At 41.0% G+C, this 25125-nt stretch overlaps 1 protein-coding gene across 1 annotated transcript in view; it reads right to left on the bottom strand.

The window, feature by feature from the left end:
- The window catches only part of LOC124595650 (NFX1-type zinc finger-containing protein 1-like), a 279353-nt gene that overhangs the window by 206473 nt on the left and 47755 nt on the right, over positions 1 to 25125 (bottom strand). Inside the window, exon 2 of the mRNA XM_047134490.1 lies at positions 7241 to 9971. Coding sequence (XP_046990446.1) covers positions 7241 to 9954 — 2714 coding nt within the window. The 5' untranslated portion in view covers positions 9955 to 9971. The remainder of the gene's footprint in view (positions 1 to 7240; positions 9972 to 25125) is intronic.

The raw sequence follows: 25125 nt of genomic DNA on the forward strand, positions 1-25125 counted from the left end.
TCTGAGCACGCTTCCTGGCCAGGCCCAAAATTCCACATGATGTCAACCAAGTGTGTAGAACCTGCACTCATACATCCATTATGTGTATTTCTGTAGAGGGGAGGGACTCTAATCAAAAGTCACTTGTCCAGTGTTGGCAATAAATACAACTTTTTTTTTCTGTTCATTTTTTGCACCTCCCTGTGCCCGCACCCTTGACAGAGCCTTATCTCACCGTGCCTTCATATAGCCCTGCTGCCAACTCGCAACTATATGATTCAAGAAGTTGACATTCACATTTGATAATCCACCAAAATCTTTTACAGACTGATATGTGAGGGCATAATGGAGATGGTCCTTAAATTTTTCATTTTAAAAAATGGCTATCATGTTTATACATACTGCAGGCCAAAAATTTTTCTGTTCCGAGATAGCAGTCAACAAAACTGAATGAACTAGTTACAAACTGATAAATAAATACCTTATTTCAAACACTGAAGGATACTATTTGGGAAAGAATGAGGGTGGAGGGGTCAGGGGGAGAAAACTGTGTCATCACTGACACATTCTTGTCTCTCTCCAAGTAACATGGAGCCTCTTTGACACCTAGTGATAGTTCAGCAGAAACTTCATATGAAAGGAATGATTCTTTTCTCCTGTCACTGCAAACCAATATGCAATGCGACAGGATGATCTGCTTTTTCATCCTATTCCCCCACCCCTCTATAGAAAGTGAAGGAGAAATATCATTTTAGGGGACATTGAGATTCACCACACTGCTGTTCACTGAACTACTAGTGATAGCCAACTGTCTGACTATCAAACTGTCAGCAGAACTTCATTGATTTGATACATTTCACAGGCACTGGGGTGCGCATTTACAACCAAAGTTATGGATTCTGAACATTATGGCACTTGAACTGGTGGCCTCTACATACAACTTAAAATTTCTTTTACAGGCTTTGAAATTGTTTAAGTGAATGTGCAATGTAATAACTTGCTTTTATGGACATTTGAGGGCTGCATTTTCACTCTTTAACATTTAAAAATGTGTTTGAGGTTAGATGAACATGACACACGTACATTACATGTTTTTTGATTTACACAATTAATCAGATGTATCACTTCTTGCAGATAATATCAATTTTATGACTATTGGCTTACTCACAATGAACTGTATTTCATCATGATTGAGACTGATACCTTTTCTTTTCAATTGTCTTTGCACATTTATCATAGTGCATGAATTTTTGAATTTCAGCTTATAAGGTGTGAAAACTATGAATGACACTGAGTATAGAAATTTTACTTTCTGTACAGTAGTTATACTTCTAGCCCAAAGATTTTAAGAGTTTTCAGCTAGACAGCACAAGAAGTATTGAAAATATCAGAAAGCAGGGGAATAAGTTCCGGCAAAAATAAGTTTTTATCAGAGACATGGGAAATCCATCATTATGAATAACACTCCATGGAGCTACAAACTATTGACAAGAACCTCCTTTGTGACCAAGAGTTTATGCAGATACAGAAGTGAAAGCACTCACAACAGAACAAAACAAAAAGTAATCCTTGGTACAAACATGTAAATGTAAAAATGCACTGTTTTTGTGGCCCATCCTCTAACAAAGTGGTTCCATTATCGATGGATATCATTTATTTTTTGACAATATAGGAATAGGATAGATTGCTGCTCACCGTAAAGTTGGCACACCGAGTAAACAGCCACAATGAAAAGACTGTTACACATTTAGCCTTTGGCCAAAGCCTTCTTCAGAAAAGAAGATGTACACACATTCACGCAAACAACCACATCTCACACACTTATGATCATCATCTCTGGCAATTTGCACCGAAATACTACTGTTATGTTGAGCGGCAATCTGGAATGGGGCAGAAAATGAAGAGCGATAGCGGTATATGAGTGTGAGAAAGACGAGTGCTGTCTGGCAGAGCGTGCACGGACTAGATGGAGGCATGAAAAGACTACCAGGCACAGTGTTGTGAGGGTGTGGGGTAGGGATGTGGGGAGGAGGGGAAGGGGGGGGGGGGGGTGGCTAGCAAAATAGGAGAAAAGCAGGGATGGGAAAAGATGGGCGGATGTGATGGCAGAGGGCAGCACACAATGGGTATGAGGGGACGTGAACAGCGAAGGAGTGACAGGACAGAGTGGGGGGAGGATTGGAACTGTTGGGTGGAAAGTGTGGGGACAGTAGGTTACTGTAGATTGAAGCCGGTATAATTTGAGCAGAGTGTGTGTTGTAAGGGTAACTCCCATCTGCATGGTCCAGAAAAGCTGGTAATGGAGGGGAGGATCCAAATGGACCACATTGCGTAGCAGCCATTGGAATCAAGCATGTAATAATCAGCCATATGTTGTGCCGCAGGGTGGTCCATTTTGTTCTTGGCCACAGTTTTGTAGTGGCCATTCATCCTGGTAAACAGCTGTTTAGTAGTAATACCAATATAAAAAAGTGTGCTGGTATAAGACATGGCTGCTTTCACAGGCAGTGCCACCCCTGATGGAAAAGGGCAAGTCTGTGACAGGTCTAGAACAGGAAGTGCTAGGTGGGTGGACTGAGCAGGTCTTGCATCTGGGTCTTCTACAAAGATATGATCACTATGGCAAGGGTTTGTGGTTGGGATTGGGAGTGGTTTAAGGATGGACTAGGATGTTGTAGAGGGCGGGTGGTCGACTGAAAATCACTTTCGGAGAGATGGGAAGGATCTTTGATAGGATGTCTCTCATTTCAGGGCATAGTGATAAAAAATCAAAGCCCTGACAAAGCATGTGATTCATTTGTTCTGCTCTGGGTTGGTACTAGGTGACGAAGCATGCACTCTCCTTTGTAATTGGTTCCAGGGGTGAGATGGGAGGATTGAAGGTGTGTGGTGTGGTGATATGGCAAGGGAAATCTGTTTGTAGCCTAAGTCTGGAGGATAGTGTGTGTGTGTGTGTGTGTGTGTGTGTGTGTGTGTGTGTGAGAGAGAGAGAGAGAGAGAGAGAGAGAGAGAGAGAGAGAGAGAGAGAGAGAATGGGTGAGACCTTCAGAATACTGAGGAAAGGGAGTTCTTGTCAATGCAGATATGCTTTCCCCAGGTGGCCAGGCTGTATGGGAGTGATCTTTTGGTGTGGAAGGGATGGCAGCTGTTGAAGTGCTGGTACTGTTGTTGGCTGGTGGTTTTGATGTGGACAGAGTAGTGTAGAGCCACCAGAGGAGGTGGTCAATGTCCAGGAAGGTGGCTGCGTTGAGGAGGACCAGGTAAAGCAGATGGTAGAGAAGATGTTGAGGTTAAGAAGGAATGAGGATAGAGTGTCTTGACTCTTGAGTCCATATCATGAAGATTTCATCAACCGACCTGAACCAGACCCAGGGTTTGAGGTTTTGGGAAGCTAGTAACATTTCCTGTAGATGACCCATAAACAGGTTGGGACACAAGGATGCCATGCAGGTGCCCATGGCTGTGCCACGGATTTGTTTGTATGCCTTCCCTTTAAAGGAGAAGTAATTGTATGTTATGACAAAGTTAGCAATGTGTATGAGGAATGAGATGGTGGATTTTGAGTATGCAGGACATTGGGAAAAGCAGTATTCAACAGCGGCAAGACAAGGGGCATGAGGGATGCTGGTGTATAGGGAAGTGCCATCAACAGTCACGAGTAGGTAAAGGAGATGGGATGGTGGAGAGTCGGTGAAGGAAGTGATTAATATCTATGACGTGGGAGGCTAGATTTTGGACAATTGGTTGGAAGTGTTGGTCAATGAGAGCCAAAATTCTTTTAGTGAGGGAGCAGCAACCATCTATATTGAGGCATCCAGGACTGTTGGGTTTGAGGATTTTGGGGAGCGTGTACAAGGTCAGTGTGCAGGGTGTCACAGAGGTGAGGAGCCATATGGATCCAGGGCAGATGTTCTGGGAAGGGCCTAAGGTTTTGAGCAGTGATTGGAGGTTATTTTGCACTTCTGAGATAAAATCATTCCGGCACAGTATATGGGTAGAGGGCTCAGGTAAGTGACAGAGGCCTTCCACCAGGTAGTCACTGTGATTCATAATGACAGTGATGGAATCTTTGTCTGCAAGTTGGATGAACAACTCAGGATTTATTTTGAGATTCAGTATGGCTGTCCTTTCTTCTGCTGAAAGTTTGGTGTTCTTAGGAAGGGACCCGGGGAGGTATGGTCAAAAAAATTTGGAGGTAAGGAGTTCCATAACTGCCCAAAACCTGGCCTCCTACATCAAAACTACCAACCACTTCCTTCACCGAATTGCCACCAACCCCATCCCCATACCTAGTACATCCCTAATCACTGTTAATGCCACTTCCCTACACACCAACATCCCCCATGCCCATGAACTTGCCATTACTGAACATTACTTCTCCTAATGTCCTTCAGACCCCAAACCCATTACCTCATTTCTCCTGCATCACAGCCATGGGCACTACATCACAGCCATGGGCACTAGTGTGGCACCCTCCTGCGCCAACCTGTTTATGGACCACTTAGAGGAAACATTCCTAGCCTTCCAAAACTTGAAATCCCTGGACTGGTTCAGGATGACTGATGATATCTATACGATTTGAACTCAGGACCAAGACATTCTATCCTCATTCCTTCATAACTTCAACGCCTTCTTCCCACCCACATAGCTTGATCCTCCTCAATCCAGCATGCCACCTTCCTTTCCATTGATCTCCTCCTCTCTGACAACTCTATCCACTTCTCTGTCCACACTAAACCCACCAACAACAAACAGCACCTGAATTTGAAGAGCTGCCATCTCTCCCACACACAAAAAATCACTCCCACACAGTCTGCCCGTCTGGGGACAGCATATCTGCAATGATAAGAGCCCCCTTCCCCAGTAAGCTGAAGTGCTCACCAAGACCCTCACAGGCAGACACTACCCCTAAATCTAGTCTGCTAAGATTTCTCATGCCCTTTTCCCACACACAACCCTTAACCTCCCATCTCCTGTAAGAACCACGTGCAAAGAGTGGTCCCTTAATCAGCGAATACCACCTTGGACTGAGATAACTGAACATCCTTCAGCAAGGCTTTGATTACTTATTATGATGCTCTGAAATGCGGGAGATCCTACCCAAGATCCTTTCTGCCCCTCCTAAAGTGGTGTTCTGTTACCCACCCAACCTACACAACATCCTAGTTCATCCCTATGCTACTCCCAATCCCAAACCCCTTACCACAGGCATCTTATCCCTGTGGAAGTCATGCCCAGTCCACCCACCAGCACTCCTTATTCCAGTCCTTTCACAGGATTATCCTTCCCCATCAGAACCCGGACCACCTGTGAAAGCAGCTCAGCTGCAATCAGCTGTTCCTATTGGTATTACACAACCAATCAGCCGTCAACCAGGGTGAATTGCCATCGCCAAAGTGTGATCAAGACCATGGCAGACCACCCTGAGGCACAACATGCTGCTGAACATAACATGTTTGATTTCAATCGCTGTTTCAAAACCCAGGCTATCTGGATTTTCCACTTCGTCATCAGCTTTTTTGACCTGTGCAGATTCTCTGCTCCCAAAATTAACTCAGCCTCAATCTGCAATAGTCAATTGTTCACATACCATCCACCCCACCCCCACCCTCTGCCCTATCACCTCCTCCCTATTCATGTCTCCTCACCCCCTTTGTCTTCCACCCTCTGCCGAACACACCTGCCCACCTTCCCTACCCCTGCTGCTGTCCTATCCCCCCCCCCCCCCCAACCTCCCTATCCCACAGCCTCCTGACTCTGTGCAGTCTTGTCATGCCTTCATCTAGTCCCTGCATACTACACTACACAGTGCTCTTCTCTCCCTGCTATCCCTCCCTATTTTCTGCCCTACTCCATACTGCCACTCAATTGCATCCTAGTGTGAACTGCCAGAGATGGTGATCATATGCGCATAAAGTGTGAATGTGTGTGTGTGTGTGTGTGTGTGTGTGTGTGTGTGTGAGAGAGAGAGAGAGAGAGAGAGAGAGAGAGAGAGAGAGAGTGTCAGTGTGTGTCCTTACCTAAGGAAGGCTTTGGCTGAAAGCTAAATGTGTAACAAACAGTCTTTTCGTTGTGGATGTCTACAACTCAATATATCATCTTTACGGTGAGTAGAAACCTAATCTTTTTTCCTAATATTGCTGATATTCCAACCTGGATTTACCCTCTGAATGTTTGATTTAGATATCTCATACCCTCCAACAGCTGCAGCCCCTAATTACTTGTACAATACATTAAAAGCACACTTTATCTCTTACAAGCACAATAAATCCTTAAATTGGATCTTTTGTTAAGGTGAAAAGCACCATAAAAACTAAATTTGGAACTTACTTTACAAAAAGCTTGGCCAGTTTTAAAATACTGTAATTTTGATAACAATATTTAGGTTGATATTAATAGTATTTCATATCTCAACTTCAGAAAGTCAGAATAAGCCCACCATCACATTGTAAGAAAATTTTAGATACAAGTTTTCAGGTAATTTCTGTATTTGATATTACAACGACAAAAATGCAGGCAATAAAAGAGACAGTGATAAATCGTGAAGAAAACTGGACTGTTATATCTTCTACCCCAGCTATCTGTAGGATGCAATATGAGATTGATTATAGGCCACAGAATATTTAATTTGTATAAGATTACAGTGGAATAAAGAAGTGACAATGGCTTGCTAGATCAGTGGGCAACAACCTGAAAATATATCATACAACGGTTCCAAATTCCATTTGTCGTTTGTTAAGGACATTTTACGGCACCTAGGAGTTTCTCCCTGACAATGCTCTGGGTCTGTGAAGCATGCAATGCTGCAAGTTTCCTTGTAACTGACAGGCAGAGTCATTTCTTACAGAGGAGAAAGTTAGAGCATACTACCCTTTGTGGAACAACACATAACACGGGACTGATGTTCAAATCAACCTTCAGGCTGATGACTGCCTCAATCTCTAAAATCCATTAGCCCTGCCAATTATTGCAATTTTTCTGTTTCTGAAGGCACACTCTTAAATGAAACAAATGTGAAGCAATTACTTGCAATGAAAACACAAATAGCCTGCTACAGCTAGTAGTTACTTAATATATTTGATGACTTATTTTATAGCACTGTGTAAGACAGCAATTTTACATGTAGGTTTGTCATTTTTGAAGAAGCTTGCCAAGTATTTAGTACAGCATATGAAACAACCACCATGATACAAAATTATCATTTACAAATATAAGTGCAAACTAGAAACAGTATATATATGAACTGTAAATAAGACATTACCTGTAAAGGCCCATGTTATACAGCCACAGCTGCTGGAACTTCACAAAATCCTCTGGGTTATCCCGAGAACGCTCCATCTGCTCTTGACAATACTGACTATCTGCAAGAAGACGTGACAGCTCAACAGCATATTTTAATTGTACTGTGCTTACTGTTTGTATAACTAGATCATATTCATCACTGAATACATTAATATTGTTGTCATCGTCATCATCATCTTCAGCACCAACATTATCACCATCTACATTAGGTAAATCATCTAGATTTGTAGTATTACAGGCATCATCACCGCCCTGCTGAAGTTCATTATCTGGGTTGTCATTTCCATCTCCTTTCAACCATTCTATGAAAAGTTCATCACTGACTGACTGTTTATCTATAAATGATGCAAGTTGTTTTTCAGTAAGTCCCATTTCCTTCAATGAAGAAATACTGACTACCCCCCAGTTGTCAGACATTTTGTCTAGATCTCGTTGCAGAGAATGAATGTGATTGATGACATCTTGCATTTGTCTAAACATCTCCCTGGTATGTGATGTAGATGCTCTCACTCCACGAGATCGTCTAACTTCTTTCAGATTATAAGGCTCTAGAGCTTTTGACTGTGATTGACCACCAATTCGAATTATTTTTGTTGTATATTGTAAAGTTCCTTCCAGGACTTGATCCAGGGCATGGTTAGTGTAGCATACTACAAGAATAGGTCTATGGTTACTGTTCCATACGTTTTGGTTGTAGAGAAAAGTTTCCATTATCTTCAACCCAAGGAAAGTTTTGCCTGTTCCTGGAGGTCCTTGTATTATTACAAACTCTTTTGTCAAAGCAGATTTGAATGACTTATATTGTGAAATGTCCAAGTTCAGATCATCTTCTGTGGGCCAAGCATTCATTTCAGTAACTGGAACTCCAAAATCATCAATATTGTATATTACTGAAACTGGATTTGCAAGTATATACAGGGGCAGACCCACTTCTGTAATCCCATCAACAATATAAGGCTTCATTGGAAATTCTGTGAATGGCATGCTCTGCAATGCATTTAATACCTGCCTGTATGGTTCAAAGTAAACTTCACTTTCCGCTACTGTAAAAGTTCGATCAAATATATTGGTATCTATTTCGTCACAAAGTTCCACCACAACACAACCCTTCTCAAGCTGTTTCTTATCCCTGTCCAATACTGTACCAAAAAAGAAGGTTCCAAAATTGTCTTGTGTAAAACACAACAAAGAACCAAACATAAAACGTTTGGAATGTTCCCACTGAATGTTTTTCAGCTTCCTCTTAGTATCAAAATTTAATAACACACCCACTTTTTCTTTAACAGTTACAGTGTTTAAAAATTGAGCATCATGATACATTCGCACATTGTCAATCCTCTTAAATTTTTTCTTGCCTTGGAGACAATGTTCCATATATTGCGATATACCCTCACGTAAAGGACCCACAAAGTCTTCCCGCAACAAGCGGAACTGGACATCTAGATAATGTTCCACATCAATATATGCCCCCTTGATGATGCTAGGTCGCAAAAATGGTTTGTTAGCAAAATCTTCAGCAGTTGGGAATATACTGTAGTGTCTAAAATTATCAGGGGGCTGCAAATATTGGAGTTGCTCCATTTTGCTACTTTCTTTTATTGAATTACGTTCGTATTCTTCCCTCTTACTTTTTAGCTGGGCACTGAGGTCTTCAAGTTGCTTCTTAACATCATCACAGTTAATGTTCTGGTATCTCTGAGCTCCTTCTATGGACAGTTCTGTCATAATAAACAGATTATTAAATTTTTCACATGCAGTTTGCGGGAGCACATTAATAACTGTTTTATAAAATATTAGAAGATTTTCTAAGAATGGTAATATTTTCGATTTTCTTGATTGATGTTCAGTTGGGATTTTGTTGATTTGCCTTTCAAGCTGGTTTAAAAAGTGTGGCTGGCACGCTGCAATCAAAACAGTTGTTTTGTTGTGTTGAAAACCAACAACACAGACTTTCTCTGCAAGGATTCTTAATGTAAGATGTATTAAATCAGGAAACATTTCCTTTTTTAACATTTCATCAAACCCTGTTTTAGAGCTTGCTAATTTTACAACAACATCCACAGGATCTTTATCAATAAGATTTTCTAGAAACTTATACCCAGTCCCTTTAATCGAGGTAGAAGATTTTTGCCTGTCTTCCACCTGTGATTTGTCCCTCACAAACCTAGAAGTAGTTTCGTAACTTTGATCTGCATGGGCACCCATTTTGTATCTGCCCCTCGCTGCGACTGATTTGTCATTGGAATGTTGTACACTGGCTTCACAATCAGCTCTTGTTGAATTAGTGAGCCGATCACGTGAACTCCATCGAACATTTCCTCTTTGATTGCTGTCATGTGAGAAAAAATGACTAGAATTTCCAGGGTGTTTTGAACGGGCAGCAAAATGTTGTGGGACACCAACATTCTTATGTTTTGAAGGGAACCTGTCCGAAACACTTATGTCAACATTACTGCCTGTTTTCTTATTATTTCCTTGTTTTTCAGTTCTTGTAGTAGAAGACAGACTGGATGAAAAAGGACTCTGTGTGTCTTGCTCTTCTTGCCTTCTGCCATTGAGTTCAAATTTCTTTCGTGGGACAGACTGATGACGTCTGCGCTCTGTTCTTGTTCTGCTTTCCACATTGGCAGCATCAAGCACAGAAAACAGCTTATCTGACAAACTTTCTGCCATATCTGCACCAAATTGTCCTGCAACAAATTCAATAAAATACAATTAAAACATTGTATTCTCAAAAAGTCTATTTACTTACTACATTCTAGCAGAAATTTTCATGTATAATGTTTCAACAGAATATAATTTGGAGTTTCCTATAAGGAATTTGTCAAATGAAAATGAGACAGATGGGGAAAAAAAACCCGCACACCAAGGGTTCTGTACAAACTTAATTATGTGTACAGGGAGCAATAATTTCAAACAATGTAAACCCCAGGTAAGAACATAAACAATGTAGGAAAAGACAAGATTGCTACTTACTGTAACAAAGACATGTTAAGGTCCAGACAGGCACAATTAAAAGACACTTACATAAAGCTTTCAACCACAGCCTTCATCAGTAAGAGAGAGAGAGAGAGAGAGAGACATACAACATTCATACACAACTCATGCACACATGACCGCAAACTCCACCTGTGCACGAGGTGTGCTTGTTTGTGTGTATCTCTCATTAACTGAGGAAGGCTGTGGCCGAAAGCTTTATGTAAGTTTCTTTTAATTGTGTCTGTAATGTAACACGATAATAATAATTTCATGTTGCATAGCAGCCTGGTGCAACACTTTCTATTGGACACCATTTTGGTGACTTACGTGTCCCTAAAATATCCCAGTTACCCAACTGGGGATAGGGGGCCTACAGTTTAAAGTGGAATCTAAACCACATGTTTCTGATGACTCCTCATATCATTAAGAGGTGAAGGTTAGGTTAAACTGAAGAATCCATGATCTGACCAAAATTCGAATCTGCGATCTGTTGGTTTCCAGCTATCTTCGTGGACAGTAAGTGGTGGGGTTTTAAAAATGCTTTCATTAGGTTTCATAAAACTTTGACAAAGTATTTGACAAGTAATTATTATTATATGTTTTAACTTGATTTAACTACGCTTTATAAATTTTGTAAAGTTACTTTCCTACTTAATAAATTATTGTTACTGTGGAACGGGTGAGCGGTTGGAAAATTTTACTACTAACGGAAATATAAAAGTGGGTAGTTGGTAGAAAAGGTTGACTTCCCATGATGTAGATGAATAACAGTGTCATGGACCATGAGATCCACTTTTTCTGCTGCATACATCTGTGAAATCACTCCAAGGATGCTAAGGAAATCTGAGCAGATGGGGAAATTATTCCATCACGTCTTATTGGTATCAATGTCTTTTGGAATACATACAATTATGTATTGAATACAATGAATTCGTGGTAGGCGAACACTAAAATGATGGTCAGAGAAATGACTGACAGCTCAAGATAGTCCCCCATTTAGACTAGACAGTATACACTGGAATGAAATAGTGGCAATTGTCTTCAAAAATGACTCATATCTACACTACAAGTGCTATTTACAAGATGTAAAGAATCAATATTTTTCAGACCAGTTTCAAAAGGACTGCTCTTCATACAAATTCCAATGGATCTCATTGCTCATAATTCATTGTTAAAAACCATTCCAGGGTGCACAAGCAGCATTATAGGGAACGTGACATGCGATTGGAGTAGGAACTGGGTATTTCACTTGTTACACCCCGAGGAATTGTGCGGTTCCCCAGACCAGTACAGAGACTGTGAATGTGGCTTGTCCTAAATAACACCTTGGTCAACCTAAATCAGTCACTAACTTCCTTTAAGTAAGACAGACCAGCTTACAGATACACAGTAGAACCATAATAAAGCCGGGATTTTTCACAGTTGCTAAAAATTAGAGGAGAGATGTTCTGTACACTCCTGACAACTTACGGCTTCCACATTTTAGAATACTGTTCAGATTGGCAGGCAAAGGTTTCAGGCCCCTCTAGTATGGCAACTAATCCTGATTTCCAAGAAATATAAGCCCCAGGAAGGAATGGATAGTGTCTTGAAAAAAGAGGTTATAAGATGAAAATTAATGTAGTCAAATTAAATTAGGTGATGCTGATGGAATTGATTACGAAATGAGACACAAAAAGTACTAGATGAGTACTGCGGATTTAGACAGCAAATTAACTGTCAAAGGCAGAAATAGAGAGGATCTAAATCTTAGATTGGCAACAGAAAAAAGAGAAATATTTCAACATCAAATATAAATTTCAGTGTTAGGAATCTTTTCTGAAAATATTTGTTGGGAAGATGTGTGGTTTCCACGATGCCTTACACAGTGTAATTGCTTGTTTACTCACACCAGTGATGTTAAGGAAGGAGAGGCACACAGCAATCAGTCACAATCCCATTAGTTTTTGTAACTCTTGCATATCTAGATTTTGGCTACATCTCCAGTGCTTTTGAGTTACATCCAACAAAATCACAGCAGTATAATCTTATTGGTGTACAAGCAGAAGGAGACTGATTGCTGTGTGCCTCTCCTTCCTACAGTCTACAGTCACTGTGCAGAACAGAATCAAAGTTGGTTCGGTGATGTTAGTTTCTGTAGTAATCACAGAGTAGAAGTCAGCGGTTGTGGTTGAAAGTCAATGATTGTGTCTGCTGCAGACTCGATAATAGCCGTAATTACAATGATTAGTCGTACAGTATATTATTATTATTATGAGAGGATATAGAGGAGAACTGTGTGAAATACTATATGAGTGAATATTACGACAACATTCACATCTACCACATCAGTCATGTTTTGAATGTACTGTTGTATATATACGAGCAATCAGAGTGCCATGTGACAATTCATATTCCATTTTTCTCCTGTACCAAAATGAAATGATCGTGTGGCATTTGTGACTAGGAGACCAGGTCCAAGGATTGTTCAGACATCTGCTGCATTACAACAACATAAACACACAGTAACTGAGCACAGAAAACTCAGACACAGCATGGAATTGAAGCAAGGGCTTCAGGATCTTCAGAAAGCGACACAAACCACTAGACCACAAGCTGTGGACTGTGTTACAACGAACTATCATTAGGTTTGTAGGATGACGTGACGACTGTCACTTATTTGTCTTGAAAATTCTACTATGGGACCAAAACTCATACCAATATTAACATGCAGCTCTACAATAGCACTGTAATGTCTCCCTTTCTGAACCAATCACCTTCTTCCACAATTTAGGAGAAGACAGATTGTTACTTACTGTAAAGAAGACAAATCAAGTTGCAGAAAGGCACAATTAAATGACACTTACATTAAAGCTTTTGGCCACAGCCTTCATCAGTAAAAGAGAAACACACACAAAATATTCACACACACAAGCAAGCATGCCTCATGCACACACGACTGCCAGCTCCAGCATTTTGGGCTGGAATGCAACTATCACTGGGATGTAAGCAGCAATCTGGAGGGGGCAGGGAAGGGGAGGGATGTAGTGTACAGGTTGGGGAGGGAGACAAATGCTGTCTGGTGGTGAGTGCAGGGGCTAGACTGCCAACAGGTGCAGTGTCAGGATGTTGCAGGCAGGGGGGAGGGGGGGGGGGGAGGGGTAAGGAGTAAAAAAGGAGAGGACTGGGGAAAGATGGATGGAGGCATTGGCAGAGGGCTGCAAATAAACAGGGATTGGTCCTCACAGAACTGGTACTGCAAAAACACATCTCCATGGCATTCTAGAACCATCTCTGCTGCCTCTGCAATCTGTACTCAATACATCAAATCTCTGCAATTAAATACCTTGCTCTCCAGCACCTGGAGGAGCATTCCAGACACCACCTCTATAAGTTATCCAAATTGCTGATATCTTACTGCCACCTTGGAGCCCCACTATCCAACCCCAATTGTACTCCCAGTGTTCCTCCTTGACCACCCCTCATAGCAGCTAAACCCTGCCAAGCTGATCTTTTCAACTTGCCACATCCCCCAAAACTCCCTACCAACTCACCACCAAATCCAGAGCCAAAACATTCCTGTGACACTGTTGTTAGCCTGTCCACCAAAATGCTCAGCTCCACAGAAGTTTCAGTCAAAACAAATCCTGATCAAATCGTCCTATGTGCAAGTTCCACCACTGTTGCTATGAATCACGCAGTGACTACCTGGTAGAAGGCCTTCAACAATTATCTGAACCCTCCATCTATAAACTCTGCCAGAGTGATCCCACGTGAGACATCCAACACAAACTCCAATCCCTGCTTAAATCCTTAGGCCCTTCCCAGAACATCTCCCCTGAATCCATTTCCCTCCTCACCTCTATGACACGCTGCATGTCCACCTTCTACATGTTCCCTAAAATCCACAAACCCAACAATCCTGGATGCAGCATTGTATCTGGTTATTATGCCCCCACTGAAGGAATTTGTGGCCTCACTGACCAACGCCTTCAACCTACTGCCTGCATGTCTAGCTTCCCACATCAAACACACCAACCACTTCCTTCACTGACTCTCCACCATCCCCACCCCTTTACCTCCTGGATCCTTACTTGTCACTGTTGACTCAAAATCCCTATACACCAATATTGTGCCTGCCCATAGTCTTACTGCTACTGAACACTGCCTTTCCCAACTACCTTGACACTTAAAACCCACTACATCATTCCTTGTACACCTCACTAACTTTGTCCTAACCCAGAACTACTCATTTGAAGGAAAGGAATGTAAACAAATCTGCGACACAACCATGGGCATCTGCATTACACCCCTGTATGACAACCTTTTCATGGGCTGGCATCTAGAGACTCCCTTACTTCCCAAAACACAAAACCCCTGGTCTGGTTCAGGTTCATTGATGATATCTTCATAATCTGGACTCAGGGCCAAGACACCCGACACCCTATCTTCGTTCCTTCACAACCTGAACACTTTCCCTCCCATACGCTTCAACTGGTCATCCTCAACCCAGCATGCCACTTTCCTTGATGTTGACCTCCTCCTCTCTGATGGCTCCATATGCATCTCTTTCCACATTAAACCCACCAACCACCAACAGAATCTGCATTTTGTCAATTGTCATTCTTTTCAGACCAAAAAATCCCTCCCATACAGCCTGGCCACCCTCGGGCAGTGCATCTGTAGTGACAGAAACTCCTTTGCTCAGTATGCTGTGGGCCTCGTCAAGACCTTCATAGATAGGCACTACCCCCAGACTGAGTCCGCAAACAGATCTCCCACGCAATTTCCCCTCACACCCCCAATTCTTCCACAACCTGCAAGAACCAGACACAAAGGAGTGTCCCCTTCATCACCCTGTACCACCATGGACTGGAACAACTGAACCACATCCTTCGTCAGGGCTTTGAATACCTATAATCACATCCTGAAATGTGGGACATCAATCTCAACCCCGGTGCAAAGCCTGCCTAATCCACTCACCCAGCACTTCCTATTCCAGTCCTGTCACAGGTTTATTCTGCCCCAACAGGAGCCGGACCATCTGAGAAAGCAGCAGCCATGTTATTTACCAACTCTGCTGCTATTATTTCACAGCTTTTTATATTGGTATGACTACTAACCATTTGCCTACCAGGATGAACGAGCACCGCTATACTCTGGCCAAGAGGAAAGTAGACCACCCTATGGCACAACATGCAGCTGAACATAACACACTTTATGTCAATGGCTGCTTCACTATCCAAGCTATCTGGATCCTTACCTCCACCACCAGCTTTTCTGAACAGCGCAGATGGGAGTTATCCTTACAACACATTCTCCGGTCCTGTAATTATCCCAGCCTCAGCCTACGGTAACATACTTCCCCACACCCTTCATCCATCAGTTTCCACCCCCTGTCATGTCATCTCCATCCCATTCTCATCCCCCACCCTGTTTATTTGCAGCCCTCTACCAAAGAATCTGCCCATCTTTCCCCATCCCTCCCCTTTTTCCCCACCTCTCTGCCCTACAACCTTCTGACACTACACCTGTTGGCAGTCTAATCCCTGCACTCTACACCACACAGCATATATCTATCTCCCCACTTGCACGTTACATCTGTTTCCCTTCCTTGCCCCCTCCAGACTGCAGCATGCATGCCACGTGATAGTTGCATTCCAGCCCAAGATGCTGGAGCTGGTGGTTGTGTGTGCATGAGGTGTGCTTGCTTGTGTGTGTGAATGGTGTGTCTCTTTTACTGATATAGGCTGTGGTCAAAAGCTTTACGCAAGTGTCTTAACTGTGCCTCTCTGCAACCTGACACGACTTCTTTACGGTACATAGCAATCTGTCTTTTCGTACACTGCTGACATTCCTACATGGAGTTCTCATTGTTTGATCATCTTCATCCATTAGCCAAGGTCATGAACTAACTTTAGGCTTCTTTCTTTATTTTAATTAACAATCCCAGAAATTCTAGCAGGGAGTGTTAAAAATGTAACCTTACATGGAAGTGAAATATGGATAATAAACAGCTAAGACAACAGGAGAATAACTTCTTCTGAAATGTGATACTACAGAAGAATGCTAAAGATTAAATGGGTAAATCATATAACTAATGAAGAGGTACTGAATCAAATAATGGAATTAAGAACTTTATGGCAAAACTTAAGTAATGTGAGGGATATGTTGACATTACACATCCTAAGGCATTAAGCAATAATTAATTTGGTAATGGAACAAAGTGGAAGTGGGTCAGTTTGGAAAAAATTGCTGTGGGAGTCCAAGCCTTGAATATAACAAGCAGGTTCAAATGGATGTAAGTTGCAGTGGTTATACTGAGATGTAGAGACAAGCAAAGGACACACTAGCACAGAAAGATTTTTCAAACTACTCTAAACAAAATGAAGCCCGAGGACCCAACAATCTTTAAAATTCTGAGTGGTGAAAAACACAACTTGAAAGACAATTACAAATATCACATAGATTTTTCAGTAGAAAATCTAAAACCAGTATTAACTGCCCATATCTCAGATCTCTGATTAGTTAAACACAAAATCTGTTTGACTGCTGGATAGCTGGAAGAAGAATAGAAATTTAAGACGCTGTCCATAAATAAACACTCCACTTGGCTCCTTCCCGTGAATGCAATTGCTATAAAACAGAATCCATAGTAAAGCTGGACGTTGTACCAAAAAGTTGATCTGGAATATTAAGCCTTCAGGTGGTACTGTTGGCCTTCTCAGGACCAAAAAAATACTTGTTAGGTGGTGCCTGCTCAAGTAAACATGGAGTTTATCTGCCTCTGCACAATCAGGTTGTCAATGATAATGTGTTTTTCACTGTTGTGGTCTTCAGTCCAAAGAATGGTTTGATGTAGCTATCCACATTACTCTATCCTGTGGAAGCTGCCTCAGCTCTCAATAACTACTGCAACCTACAGCCTTTTGATCTTCTAAGAGTTCTTGAAATATAATTCATTATTATTATTATTATTATTCACGTTTGGGCCCTACTGGACCACGCGAAGTACAATCACGGGGCATTCAGTTATTTTCTTTTAGACTTTCTCTCTGCCCAAATTGTTTTCATTCTCTCGGAATGAGCTCTTTTCCTTTCATCAGACCATGTGGTTCCAGTTTTCTTTGGTTTTTCAGCTTGACCAACTACCCAGTCATGAATTTTTTGCCTAAATAATTTTCTGTCTTGAATTTCATCTTGTTTTATATCTGCCTCTTTCATGTCCTCTTTTATAGCAGCAATCCATTTTATTGTCTCAAATTTAGCTTTACTTCGATTTTCGTAGAATTCCACTACTTGTTTAGTTAGTCTGGTAGCATCCATTCTTTTAATATGCCCATAAAATTTTAATCTGCGTTTTTTCATATCCGAATATATGCTGGTGTATTGTTGAATTTCACTATTTGCTCTTAGCCTGTATGTTCCTTCTTCAGTATATTTTGGACCTAGAATTTTTCTGATTACTTTTCTTTCTCTTTTTTGGATTTCTTGAATGTCCTTTTTTCTGTTTAAAATTAGCGTTTCAGCCCCATAAAGGCACTCTGGTTTTATGACCGTGTTGTAATGTCTCAATTTAGAGTACCTCGAGAGACATTTTTTGTTGTAGATGTCTTTTGTAAGTCTAAAAGCTGTCTCCATCTTTTGACAACGAATTTCATTTCCAATTTTTTCTAGACCAGTCTCTGAGATTGTTTCACCTAAATATTTGAATTGCGAAACTCTTTTGATTTTTCCATACTTAGTTTCCAAAAGTTTGGGTGCCAGTTTGTTGCTAGTCATATACTGTGTTTTTTCAAATGAGATTTGGAGACCTACTCTTTCTGCTGTTTCTTTAAGAATTTCTATTTGTTTCTGAGCAATTTGGATGTCCTGCGTTAGAATAACCAAGTCGTCTGCAAAGGCCAAACAGTCTATTCGAATATTTGTACGTCCTAATTTCACTGGTTGGTCAATTTTGAACTCCAATTTTCGTTCGCGCCACTCTTGTATTACTTTTTCTAGAACGCAGTTAAATAGCAACGGAGAGAGTCCATCACCTTGCCTCACGCCTGTTTTTATTTCAAAGGATTCTGAAATTTCTCCTCTGAACTTTACTTTTGATTTTGTACCAGTTAGCGTGTCTCTGATAATTGCCGTGGTTTTAGGATCCAGGCCTTGTTCTTTCACAATTTGGAAAAGAGATTCACGATCCACTGAGTCATAAGCCGTTCTAAAATCTACAAAGGTACAAACTAGTTTTTTATTGTAAATTTTTTGATGTCTGAGAATTAGTTTGAGGACTAAAATCTGTTCTGGGCAAGATCTATTTGGCCTGAAACCTGCTTGATATTCGCCAATTTTCCATTCAAGTTGTTGTTGTGCTCGGTTCAGAAGACATTGAGAGAGGATTTTGTATGTGACTGGAAGAAGAGAAATTCCTCTGTAATTATTAACATCAGTTTTGTCTCCCTTCTTATGAAGTGGGTGAATCAAGGCGGTTTTCCATTCATCAGGAATTTTTTCAGTTTGCCAAATGTTTTGCATGATTGAAGTAATTTCTTTAACGGTTTTTGGACCAGCTGCCTTTAAAAGTTCTGCAACAATTCCATCTTCACCAGATGCTTTGTTGTTTTTCTACCTATGAATTTCTTTAATGATTTCCTCTTCATTTGGTGCAAGTTAAACTGGATTGCATTGTTGGGGAATTTTTGGTGGAAATCTTTCTGTGGGCTCGGGGCAATTTAGAAGATTCTTAAAATATTTAGAAAGTTCTTTGCAATTTTCTTGGTTGTTAAGAGCCAACTGTCCATTTTCCTTCTTGAAGCAAAGATTCTGGGGTTGGTACCCCTTTATTTTGGTTTTAAAAGTTTTATAAAAATTTCTGGTATTGTATTTCTGAAAATCTTCTTCAATTTCTAAGAGTTGACTATTCTCATATTGTCTTTTTGTTTGTCTAATTAGTTTTGAAGTGTCTTTTCTAGTTGTCAGGAATGTATCATATGTGTCTTCTGTCTTGTTGCTATTCCATGCTTTAAATATATAATATATAAATATATTTGTACAACCCATATCTTGAATGATTTATATATGTTCCACCAGATAAGAAGGAACTACTAAAAATCATTCAAGACACGAAAACCAACAAAGCAGCAGGTGAAGATGGAACTGTCACAAATTTGTGGAACCAATGGCTAACGGAAATCCACTGTAGTGTTAAATGAATCATGCAAAATGTGCAACTGACAGAAGAAATTCCAGAGGAATGGAAGTGCACACTGATTCATCCTTTACATAAAATAGGATATAAAACTGATTTCAACCACTGCAGATGAATACCACTGTCACCATGCTGCATACAAGATCCTTTCCAAACTGCTACTTAGCAGGCTAAAGACATATCTACACAACAAGGCTGGGGAGACATCATGGTAGATTTTGAAAGAGAAGGTCATGTGTGGAACAAATCCTGATTCTTAAGCTCATAATCCAAGACAGTAGCAGGATGCATGCCTTATGAAGCTGTGTATGTGAACGCAAAAAAAGCATAAAACTCTATTGTCAGACAATCTCTGTTTCAAACACTGGAACATCCTGTCATTAGTACATCACTTCTGATGACATTTTCTCCACATGTCCTCTTACAAACTTCTTAGAACATTGCAACAGAACTCTTCATTTACAGTGTGACCAGAAGGAACAAATTCTTGCATGAACAATGCCGCAAATATAAAGGAAACTGGTCAACAGACTTATTGTTTCAAGCTTAATTTGGCCAAGGGGACGACTCCTTCATTGAAACAATTGCTGCTTAGTTTCAGGGTCAAAGTCATAAAGCCATCTATCATCATTGGTGACCACCTTGAAAGAAAGTTTGGATCACCTGGAAGCATATGTTTAAATTCCCTGTTTACTTTTACATGTGGTTCCTTCTGGTATCCTTGACGCAGATGTGGTGCTAACTACACCACAATCCTTCTCATGTTTAATTCTTATGATACAATATATTCACATGTTCCATAACTTACTCCCAAGATGTTGCAGAGGTCTCTGATGGTCTGTCTGTAATCTTACATCACAATCAGATCCTTCACTTTCTATTTTCTTCTGTTAATACTACTTGACACCCTATAAGAACAGTTGTCATAAATAGCTGATGTTCGTCTATTTTGGAAATGGTTGGTCAGCCATAAGACTGTATCTGACAAACAGTCTTCTCTATTAAAGCTTTCCCAAATTAAAAAAATTTAAAAAAAACTTTATACAGACATGCAGCTCTTATTGTAAAATCACAAACTTGCAAGAACACGATAATGAAAATTTCTCACCAACATCTAACCAAACTACTCTGTTCACAGTCACACAGCACGTATGGGGAGACACCTAGCGGTATTTGCTGGTATTTCAGTTTCCTCACACAAATTTGCAAACAGAATTCAAAATTTAGGAACATTTTTTAAACAAACTTTCATTCATGAAGCCAGAAAATTACTGACTTTTTACATTCCAAGGGTACATTTACGCTGTGACCTCACTGCTTGCGCATAACCAGCAGCTCACTGAGGCTTTTAAACTGCAGTGTTGCTGATTGATCCATTGCTCACTATGACCCCCACAAGGTGAAGATACCAAACTGGTTTCCGTTTCAAGCAGTGAACTATGGAAACCATCCTGGAGTGTGAGCTGTCACTGGCTGCTTCAAGGTCATACCAATCTTGACTTTGATATTTTGACTGCTGCTTGTTACACTGTTTCTTGGGCACCATAAGCTGTGTTGATGTGAACTTTGGAAATAATCTTAAGTGTGAAAATTATAGCTGATGATGGTACACAATTTTTTTCAGCTGGATCTGAACACAAAGCTAAGTCCAGAGGCATGACAGCTATAGTACACAAAGTATATGTAGATAAAAATATTGTTTCAGAGTGAGTTCTACTTGGTCTACAACAAAAATTTCATTAACAATATGCAGTGTGGAGATTTTGCATTAAGGAGGTGCACTCCATCCTCTTTTTTTCCTTCCTTGCCAACTGCTACATTTTTGTCATGGCTGCTACATTTTTGTCATGAAGGAATCACTGCCACAGCCATCAAACAATATACTGAACATATTTTTTGCTGTTTGCCACTGAAAGTAATGTATTCAACTAGCAATGTGGCCAGGCGCAGGATAAATGCTCTTAAGATCCAGACAAAGTAGTGAGGTGATAATCGCTGGGGTCTAAGTCTGGGCTGTATGGGGGATGGGGCGTAACAGTCCACCCAAGTTTCTTCAAAAGCTCCTGTGTTTGTCAAGCGAGGTGGGGTCGAGCGTTGTCGTGAAGAAGCACTACTCCCTCCTTCAGTCATCCTCTCTGGGGATTTTGGATTGCTCACCGGAGTTTGGTCAATGTTTCACAATATCTTTCTGAGTTTATTGTTGTCCCAGGTTGCATGATCCCAAAACACAGTCACCATAACCTTTCCTGCTGATTGTGTTTGTTAGAATTTCTTTGGTAGCGGTGAACCGGAGTGAAGCCACTGACAAGATTGTTGTTTTGTTTCGGGGGTCTAATGAAACACCCATGTTTCATCTCCCATGATGATAAGAGTACAACAACTTCTCTTTCTTGCCTTCCCCCTCACACTGTTGAAGAAACTTGTGAGCACAGTCAAGGCATTGCTCCTTGTGTCCATCAGTCAGCATCTGGTGGACCCAGCGAGCACACACCTTGCAATAACCCAACGTTTCTGGTAAAGTTCTTTGAATTGTGCCATGGGAAGCTTCAGGAATGCGTTCAACAAGTTCACAGACAGTGACTATCCGATCTTTGAGCAGCCCACTGTTGATCTCCTGGACAATCGCATCCGTAACGGGCCGTCTTCCACTCCGTTCTTCATCATGAACTTTTGTGCGACCCTCAGTTAAAGCCCTGCACCATTCGCGGACATGCTGAACGGACATGCACTCTTAACCATAAACCTCAGTCAGATGCCGATGAATCTTCAACGGGCGGTAACTTCCTTGTGTGGGGAAACCAGACTACTGCTTGAACCACGCACTTAGCGAGAACGGCGATCAACACTTTCATCTCTGACGGCTGCCAAGCCAACACTGAGTGACGTAGCAAATCGCGGATGGGTGGGCTGGAGAGTGGAGGATCTACTGCGCACAGCACTATTGTCAGATTCAGCCTAGCACCTTCCCTAGAGGCTGTAGCTTATTGGGAGCCTTACTTTTGGTACAGCCCTTGTACAACAGGGTAAATTAAGTTGGGTCTAACTCCCTACCAAGAAGTGAAAAGAAAGGCATGTATTCCTCAGAACAAAATTTTGGAATGGCAAAATGGTGAAATGGACAGATTGCACTTTCTGAAGAGTGTGTTGTACAAGTACTTTCTGATGTATGTGTTGTACAAAGCTGAAATGTTATCATTAACTTGCAAATATATGAATAAAACTACTTGCAACTGAAGCATATTATTAAATAAATTCTGTTCTTATCATACATTTTTGTCATCTTTCTGTCAGTTATGTTATTTACAAGAATAATTTACATTTTTGTAATAGAAATGTAACAACAGTGTGCACACAATAATTTATCCCATGCCTGCTCAGACAGCATGGAGACAATGGCAGTGGTGGGGGCCTCAATCATGAAAAGCCATTGCACAATAGAGGCGGGTGGGGGATGCAATTAGACACTCGAAGCTTCCACACAAATGCATACCTTACATAATTTGCAAGCTACAGCTAACAAGTCTGCAAACAGTTGATTTACGGAGTTCACAAATTCCTGCTCTTCTTGCTGTCTTCTAGAATACAACAGCATTTTGCTCTTATGATAAGAAAGGTAGTAAGGTTTGTTTTCTAGAATACAACAGCATCTAACTCTTATGATATGAAAGGTTTACAACTGACTGACTGCACTTGAAGCTCCACATTGCCAAGCGACTGTCCCCAATTGCGAGGCAGCACTACCCTTCATTCCACTTGAGAATAACAGGTTATGTTCTTATTTGTCTTGAAGGGTTTGGCACAGATGCATAAACAGCATGGTGGGTAATGTGGATGATGTGATCAACTCATTCCCGAATGCTGTCTCTATGTTGAAATACATCAACTGGCTCTAATAATACAATAATTAGTTTGCCTTGCTGCACACTCATCCTGATAGCTGTACTTTGGGAACTGCTCTGTGTGGTCTACGTATCCAAATAAAGAAGTCATAATTGGAATGTAAACTGCAAACTGCTATCCACTGAGCAGCGTGCGTAAGTGAGGGAGATGTAATGATAGATTGATGGAGGATAATGATTATTTGGGAGTAACAAAGTACGTCCTCTGCCCCCCCCCCCCCAAATTAAAACAGACACAAACCTTCTTCTAACCAGAGTCTTTCATCAACTCAGCCAGGGGACATGTGGTAGCAGAACTCCACTGGTACGGCTTACATTAATATCACCGCAGAGTGGGGGACTTTGAGATATGGTTAGTGATAGTCAAACTACTGCATACAGTGTCAGGGAAGGAGGAGTGGTGGTGGTGGTGGTGGTGGTGGTTTGTTTCGTTTCGCTTTAGGGAGTAAAAACAAATGGGGGTCACACGCGTCCAAGTCAAAACTATAGAACATGAACACAGAGAGGAGTTAAATGACTATAAGTCAGTCCCTTAATCGGGCAGGTAGGTTAGAAAATTTAAAAAGGGAAATGGATAGGTTGAAGTTAGATATAGTGGGAATTAGTGAAGTTCGGTGGCAGGAGGAACAAGACTTCTGGTCAGGTGACTACAGGGTTATAAACACAAAATCAAATAGGGGTAATGCAGGAGTAGGTTTAATAATGAATAGGAAAATAGGAATGCGGGTAAGCTACTACAAACAGCATAGTGAACGCATTATTGTGGCCAAGATAGATACGAAGCCCACACCTACTACAGTAGTACAAGTTTATATGCCAACTAGCTCTGCAGATGACGAAGAAATTGAAGAAATGTATGATGAAATAAAAGAAATTATTCAGATTGTGAAGGGAGACGAAAATTTAATAGTCATGGGTGACTGGAATTCGAGTGTAGGAAAAGGGAGAGAAGGGAACATAGTAGGTGAATATGGATTGGGGGACAGAAATGAAAGAGGAAGCCGCCTGGTCGAATTTTGCACAGAGCACAACATAATCATAACTAACTTTTGGTTTAAGAATCATGAAAGAAGGTTGTATACATGGAAGAACCCTGGAGATACTAAAAGGCATCAAATAGATTATATAATGGAAAGACAGAGATTTAGGAACCAGGTTTTAAACTGTAAGACATTTCCAGGGGCAGATGTGGACTCTGACCACAATCTATTGGTTATGACCTGTAGATTAAAACTGAAGAAACTGCAAAAAGGTGGGAATTTAAGGAGATGGGACCTGGATAAACTAAAAGAACCAGAGGTAGTACAGAGATTCAGGGAGAGCATAAGGGAGCAATTGACAGGAATGGGGGAAATAAATACAGTAGAAGAAGAATGGGTAGCTTTGAGGGATGAAGTAGTGAAGGCAGCAGAGGATCAAGTAGGTACAAAGACGAGGGCTAGTAGAAATCCTTGGGTAACAGAAGAAATATTGAATTTAATTGATGAAAGGTGAAAATATAAAAATGCAGTAAGTGAAACAGGCAAAAAGGAATACAAACATCTCAAAAATGAGATCGACAGGAAGTGCAAAATGGCTAAGCAGGGATGGCTAGAGGACAAATGTAAGGATGTAGAGGCCTATCTCACTAGGGGTAAGATAGATACCGCCTACAGGAAAATTAAAGAGACCTTTGGAGATAAGAGAACGACCTGTATGAATATCAAGAGTTCAGATGGAAATCCAGTTCTAAGCAAAGAAGGGAAAGCAGAAAGGTGGAAGGAGTATATAGAGGGTCTATACAAGGGC

Source organism: Schistocerca americana, chromosome 2 (genome assembly GCF_021461395.2).
Source record: "Schistocerca americana isolate TAMUIC-IGC-003095 chromosome 2, iqSchAmer2.1, whole genome shotgun sequence".
Taxonomy (NCBI): domain Eukaryota; kingdom Metazoa; phylum Arthropoda; class Insecta; order Orthoptera; family Acrididae; genus Schistocerca; species Schistocerca americana.